The sequence below is a fragment of the Chrysochloris asiatica genome, unplaced genomic scaffold (genome assembly GCF_000296735.1).
Source record: "Chrysochloris asiatica unplaced genomic scaffold, ChrAsi1.0 scaffold00517, whole genome shotgun sequence".
NCBI classification, from domain to species: domain Eukaryota; kingdom Metazoa; phylum Chordata; class Mammalia; order Afrosoricida; family Chrysochloridae; genus Chrysochloris; species Chrysochloris asiatica.
In genome coordinates, this window is record NW_006409035.1 from 393056 (window position 1) to 400889 (window position 7834).

General features: G+C 36.9%; 1 protein-coding gene across 1 annotated transcript; it reads right to left on the reverse strand.

Moving 5' to 3' along the window:
* Positions 1 to 5313: 5313 nt before the first annotated feature.
* On the reverse strand, positions 5314 to 6252 carry LOC102827887 (olfactory receptor 7C1-like). Its single transcript, XM_006877496.1, has one exon. The coding sequence runs from the start codon at positions 6250 to 6252 to the stop codon at positions 5314 to 5316; it is 939 nt and encodes a 312-aa protein (XP_006877558.1).
* Between the last annotated feature and the right edge of the window lie 1582 nt (positions 6253 to 7834).

Genomic DNA, 7834 nt, shown 5'->3' on the forward strand with positions numbered 1-7834 from the left:
TATTCCAGAACAGTTAATTGTGCTCATGACGAATCTTTTCCTGGACCAAAAGGCAGTTGTTCGAACAGAACATGGGAACACTGAATGTTTTAAAATTAAGAAAATTGTGCTACAAAGTTGTATTCTTTCACCATACTTTTTCAACCTGTATGATGAGCAAATAATCTGAGAAGCTTGCTTCTAAGAAGACAAATGTGGCATCAACACTGGAGGAAGACTCATAAACAATATGCAGATGATACAATCTTATTTGCTGAAACTGAAAAAGACTTAAAGTATTTACTGATGAAAATCAAAGAGCACAGTATGGATTGTGTACTGTGTATGGATTGTATCTCAATGTAAAGAAAACAAAAATCCTCACCACTGGACCAATAAACAACATTCTTACCAATGGAGAAAATATTGAAGTTGTCAAGGATTTCATTCTGCTTGGATCAACTATCAACACTCATGGAAGCAGCAGTATTGAAATCAAACAACATATTGCATTAGACAAATCTGCCACACAAGAGCTTTTTAAAGTGTTGAAGAGCAAAAGTGTCCGCTAGAGAACTAATATGTGCCTGACCCAAGCCATAGTATTTTCAATCACCTCATATGCATGCGAAAGCTGGACAGTGAATAAGGAAGACTGCAGAATAATTTATGTCCTTGAGTTATGGTGTTGGAGGAAAATATTGAAAGTGCCATGGGCTGCCAAAAGAACCAACAGATCTGTTTTGGAAGAAGTGTAGCCAGAGTGCTCCTTGGAAGCCAAGATGGCCAAACTTTGTCTCTCATACTTTGGACATATTGTTAGGAGGGAACAGTTGCTGGAGAAGGATATCATGCTTGGTAATGTGGAGGGTCAGAGAAAAAGATACACAATGAGATGGATTGGCCAAGTGACAACATTGATGGACTCAAGTAGTGAGGTTGGCCCAAGATTGGGCAGTGTTTTGCTCTTCTGTGCATAAGGTCACTCTGTGTCAGTACTGATTCGATGGCACCTAACAACAACAACAACATCCTAGAATCTAATTTTACTTTCGTACAAATCTACATACTATTTTTTTGGATCCTTTAATACACTATCAAAGGCATTTCCACTTTTACCTGGAGATGATGTTTGCCAGGAGAAATGAGACAAAGACAAATCATCCACCTAATGGATACAATTATGGCCTCTTGTTGATCGTCTTCCTTATCTGGATGATCTGTTTTGTCTTTGTGTTTCTTAGAACTTAATTATGGTCTCTACATGATGTATTAAGGAGCCCTGGTGGAGTAGTGGTTACAAATCGGGCTGTTAACCTCAAGGTTGGCAGTCTGAAACTACCAGCCATTCCACGGGAGAAAGATGAGGCTTTCTGCTCCCATAAAGTTTTACAGCCTTAGAAACCTTGTGCAGGGTTACTATAAGTCAAAACTAACTCCATGGTACTCATCAATAGCAACATATGATATATTTGAATTTGGAGTCTTTTTCCCCTCTAGAATAAGACTCACACTACCTGATTTGAACACCAATATAAACCTACACTAGGGAGTATGGTGGCTCTGTAGGATAAGCACTGGACTGTGAACAACAAGGTTGGCTGTTTGAACACAGTAGAGATTCTGTGAGAGAAATATAATGCTTACTGTTCTAGCAAAGAATTGCAGCCTCAAAACCCTACACAGAGTCACTATGAGTCAGAACCACTTGATATCACTTAAAAACAACAAATAAAGCTACACTTAACAAGATCAAATTTTAAAAATAGATGCATAAATTGAAATAACAAAAGAGGGAGCCCTGAAAGAGACACATACAGATTTTGTAAACTGTTTTTTACTAAATGGAAAGAACATACAATTGGAAAAGCACAGTCTTTTCAACTAATGGTGAAACAGTTGACTGTTCATATAAATAATAATAATAATATAATCTAGTCACATATGTACACCTTCTCCACATACATACACATGCAAAATCACAAAATGTTTCAAAATGTATCATAGACCTCAATGTAAAATGCAAAATAACAAATGTTAGAGAAAATTGGTGTTTCTTTTAAGTGCCATTGAGTAGGTTTCAACTTATAGTGACCCTATATAGTGTTTCCAATGAGTACTTGGTGGGTTTAAACTGTCATTCTTGCAGTAACAATCCAGTACTTATCTTGTAGTGTCATATCAGAACTCCAATGAGAAAAATAGTAGGAGAAAATCTAGGTGGCCTTGGGTTGGAAAATCAGTTTTAGATACAATGTAAAAATCATGATTCATGAAAAAAATAATTAAATAAGCCATGCTTTATTATACCAAAAAACTTCTGCTCTGCAATGTACATTGTTAAGTGAATCAAATAAAGATAAGCCAAAAAATGAGAGAAAATATGTGCAAAAAACAGTGTCTGAAAATGAACTGAAAATGGACTTATATCTAAAATAAACAAGAGTACTTAAAACTCAACAAGTGCTGTCCAGCCAAGAAAAAAACAACAAAAAATACTTAAGAAATGGGCAAAACATATGAACAGACACCTCATCAAGCTGATAGATAATAAATAAGCATCTGAACAGATACCACCTTTCCCAATTTTAAAACATACAGTGTTCCCATGTTCTGTTCGAACAACTGCTTCTTGGTCCAGGTACAAATTTCTCAGAAGTACAATTAAGTGTTCTGGAATACCCATACTTCTCAATGTTGTCCATAGCTTGTCATGATCCACACAGATGAAAGCCTTTGCATAGTCAATAAAAGCATAGGTAAACATCTTTCTGATATTCTCTGCTTTCAGCCAAGATCCATTGGACATCAGCAATCTTGTTCCACAGCCTCTTCTGAATCCAGCTTGAAACTCTGGAAGTTCTCTGTCAATGTATGATTGTAGCCATTTCTGTATTACCTTTAACAAAACTTTACTCGCTTGAGATATCAAAGGGATTGTCCGAGGATTTCCGCATTCCATTGGGTCACCTCTCTTTGGAATGGGCACAAATATAAATCTCTTCCAATCAGTCGGCCAGATAGCTGTCTTCCAAATTTCTTGGTAGAGATGAGTGAGTGCCTCCTGTGCTGCCTCACTTTCTTGAAAGATTTCAATTTTTATTCCATCAATTCCTGGTGCCTTGTTCTTTGCCAATTCCTTTAAAGCACTTTGGACTTCCTCCATGAGTATCATTGGCTCTTGATCATATGGTACCTCTTGAAATGGTTGAACATTAACCATTTCCTTTAAGTGCAGTGACTCTGTGTATCCCTTCCGTCTTTTCTGATGCATTCTGCATCATTCAGTAATTTGCCCAGAGAATCCCTAGCCTTCTTTAAAATCTTTACAAGAGCATAAAGCCTCATTTGTCTCCCTTGGAGAATCTGTCATGTATCAACCACAGACCTTGTGGTTTGCAGTGTCATGCTTTTCAAATGAAGCCACCGCAACCTTACTCCTGGGTAATTATACAACTGATTTGAAAGCAACATTCACTGCATGCAAATATTTATGACATTTTTCCTTATAATCTGAAAAACTGAAGGTAACCAAGATGCACTTTAATAGTGTGAAAGGGGAAATATGCAATGTAGCTACACAATGAAATATTATTCAACAATAAAAATAAATGACCTATCAAGTCACAAAATGATAAGGATGGATCTTCAATGTTACTGCTAAATTAAAGAATCCAATATAAAAAGGTTTCATATTATGTGAATTGCATGACATTTGGAAAAGGTTAATAGTTACAGAGTCTGTGTCTGTAGTGATGAAAAAGTTTTGGATATAGATATTATACTACGTTACATATATAAATAATGCTACTAATTTCATTCATAAAATGGTTAAAATGGCTAGTTTTCTTTCATAAGTACATAGCTTGCCACATATGATATAGTACAAAAATAATAGTAAAGGTCTAAGAATCTATGGTAGCGTTACAACAATCTCTATCATTCAGTTACTTCATGCTCTATACATCATCCTTTCTAACTAAATTATGAGCAAATTTTGTATTTAAGAATGAAAGTAGGAAAAAAAAATCTTAAGAAACTTTGAAAAAGATACAATCATTATTTCCTAAAACACACTCAAAGTATAAGGATGTTTGGCATCTGCTGGGTGGATCATCAGGCAAATCACTAGACGACTAATGACAAGGATAGCAGTTGGACTCTACTAGCCAATCCATGGGAGAAAAATGTGCTATTGTGCATCTATAAAAGATTTGCAGCCTTGGAAATCCTATGGGGTAGTTGTACTCTGTGCAATTTTAAGCAGAGTTGTACTCTGTCCAATGTTGGGCTTTGGATTGTGTCTTCATTTTATCAGTGAAGAGATAGAGTGGGCTAGAACTCAGCATCTATTTATGTTTCCTTTTGGTTTATTTTCTTGAACTGCAAAGAATGGTAATTAGGAAGCTACATTTCCTAGGAACACTAAAAACAAGAGTTCATGTGATTACTGGGATATTGGTAAGATGTACAAAAGAGAATCAGAGGGGGAAATTGAGTCAGGGGCTTTGTTTTAATCAGATATATAGCTAAGAATAGTTGGAGAACATCAGGATGCTTAGGATAAACGAAGGCAAATTTCCAGGTTAGTAGTGTTATGGGTATCAAGAAGTGATGTGCCTATCCTTTTTCAGACAAGAGCAGATCTAGCTTACACCATGAGTTTTGAACTAGCAGTTATAAAAAATCTGTTAGTATCTGGATTTCAGAACAGGTGTCATGTCCATGTAGTCAATAGTGTCAGTGGCATCTTCTTGATTCCACCATGTTTGTGATGATAGAAGAGGAATCAACGTTCTTAGCTGTCCTAGTTTTCACTGCCGTTCTGGGAGTCATTCCCAATATTTGAAAAGCTTACTGACCTGTTCTTTTCACAATTTAATAAATACATATTTACAAAGCTCCTTCTCAAAATACTTACTAACACTTCTGTTTAAAGAAAATGACCTAGAGACGTTGAATAATACATGCGAGATCTGGTCACAAAAACAACTTACAAAATAGGATCTAGAAATTGAAATCTCTACTTTTTGGGGTTGAGGACAATAATGATGCTGTATCAATAGGGTAATTATATATTAGCACCACAGCCTGCACCATTTCATACTGAGTCATCTGCACTCAACATGAAGGGATTGCCTGCTAAAAGCAAGATTCTGGTTTAAAAACAAATTTTTGAAAGAAACACACAACAATTGTATATACCATATACAAATAAGGGAGACTGGATATGGAAATAATGCAGAGTTATGAGCTGATGAAAGTATGATTTGGAGCTTCATTTGTTTGAGTTCTGTTGGTCATGAGTACCTCTCAACTCTTGAGAAAAATCTGTTATATAAAGATTATTCCTAAACTGAACAGTTTTCGTAGGCCCTGCTTTATGTCCTTATTTCTAAGACTGTAGATAAAGGGGTTCAGCATGGGAGTGACCACAGTATACATCACTGAGGCTATTGCAGTGGCCCTGGAGTTTGGGGTAGCAGCAGAACTAAGATAAACTCCAAGACCTGTACCATAGAATAAGCAAATGACTGAGAGGTGAGACCCACAAGTGGAAAAAACTTTATACTTGCCCCCAGCTGATGAAATTCTCAAAATAGAAGACACAATTTTAGTGTAAGACAAAAATATCCCAGTGAGTGGGATAATACCCAGAAGTCCAGTTGCAAAATACATCACTAAGTCATTGAGGAAGGTATCAGAACAAGCAAGTTTTACTACCTGATTAAGTTCACAGAAAAAGTGGGTGATTTCCAATTTTGTGCAAAAAGACAGTTGTAAAATCATTAAGCCATGTATTAGAGAGTCTAGAACACTCAATAACCAGGATGTCAGAAGCATGAGGCCACAGAACCTGGGATTCATGATGATCCTATAGTGCAGCGGGTGACAGATGGCCACAAAGCGGTCATAGGCCATTACTGTCAAGAGGAAATTGTCTAATCCTCCAAAAACCATGAAAAAATACATCTGAGTGATGCACTCTTCATAGGTAATAAGTTTGTTCTGCATCTGAATGTTCAGCAGCATCTTTGGGACAGTGGTGGAGGTGAAACAAATGTCTGCAAACGAGAGGTTAGAGAGGAAGAAGTACATGGGTGTGTGGAGGTGGGAGTCCGTGATGATGGTCAGGATGATGAGCAGGTTCCCAGTGAAGGTGACCAGGTACATGGACAGGAACAATACAAAGAGGAGGGGCTGCATCCCTGCCTCTTCTGAGAGCCCCAAAAGTATGAAGTCTGAAATATGTGTTTTGTTTCCTGGTACCATATAGCCGATGAAATGATGGCTGGAAAATAGAAAAGAACAATGCAAATTTAGCCATCATCAATAGGCAGACATTTTACAGATGTGCTGTCGTTTACATTTTGTTGTTGTTGTTGATGTGTGACACTGATTTGATTTTGACTCATCGTGGACCTGTATAAATTTTTCAACTGTAACTGGTGATTTGAACCTTGCAGTTAACCATACTGTACTTACCCTATAATACCAAACCAGGGCTGTTTATATTTTAAATTGATTAAATAATATTAATTCCTATCTAACACCTAGAGCACCACTCATCTGTCAGTTTGTTGTACTGAAAGAATGAAAAGATCAAAATGGATGTCAGAAGAGACTCAGAACTTGCTCTCCAGCATAGGGATGCTAAAGCAAAAACAATAAATGAGGAAGTACAAGAGCTAAACAGAAAATTTCAAAGGTCAGCACAAGAAGACAAGGTTAAATATTACAAGGAAATGTACAAAGATCTGGAGTTAGAAAACCAAAAGGTTAGAACTTGCTCAGCATTTCTCAAGCTGAGGGAACTGAAGGAAAAAATCAAGCCTCGACTTTCATTATTGAAGGATTTTCTGGGTAAATTATTGAATGATGAAGAAAGCATAAAAAGTAGATGGAAGAAATACACAGAGTCACTATACTAAAAGGAAATTATCAATGTTCAATAATTTCAAGAGGTAGGATATGATCAAGAAAGAGCCAATACTGATGGAAGAAGTCCAAGTTGCATTGAAGGAATTGGCAAAGATCAAGGCACTAGGAATTGATGGACTACAGATTGAAATCATTCAAGAAAATGAGGAGGCAGTGGAGGCACACGCTCATCTTTGCCAAGAAATGTGGAGGACAACTACCTGGCCAACTAACTGGAAGAGATCCGTATTTGTGCCCATTCCAAAGAGAAGTGACCCAATGGAATGCAGATATCATAGGGCAATATCTTTGACATCCATGCATATAAAGGTTTACTAATGATAATACAGAAAAGGCTGCAAGCATACATTAACAGGGAACTTCCAGAGGTTCAAGCTGGATTCAGAAGAAGCTGTGGAATTAGGGATATCATTGCTGATGTCCAATGAATCTTGGCTGAAAGCAGAGAATATAAGAACAGTGTTTATCTGTGCTTTCTTGCCTATGCAAAGGCTTTTGATTGTGTGGATCATGACAAGCTATGGACAACATTGCAAAGTGAGTATTCTGGAATACTTAATTGTGTTCATGCAGAACCTGTACATAGACCATGTTCTAACAGAACATGGGAACATTGAATGGTTTAAAATTCAGAAAGGTGTGACAGGTTGTATTCTTTCACCATATTCATTCAGGTTATATGCTGAGCAAATAATCCAAGAAGCTGGGATATATGAAGAAAAACATGGCATCAGAATTGGAGGAAGACTCATTAACAACCTGCAATATGCAGATGATACAACCTTGCCTGCTGAAAGTGAAGAGGACTTAAAATACTTACTGTGAAGATCAAAGATCACAGCCCTTGGTATTGATTGCATCTCAATGTAAAGAAAACAAAAATCCTCACCACTGGACCAATAAATCACATTCT

Excerpts from the sequence above, each read along its gene's own strand:
- LOC102827887 (XM_006877496.1), bottom strand. The coding sequence starts at position 6,252 with ATGGTACCAGGAAACAAAACACATATTTCAGACTTCATACTTTTGGGG.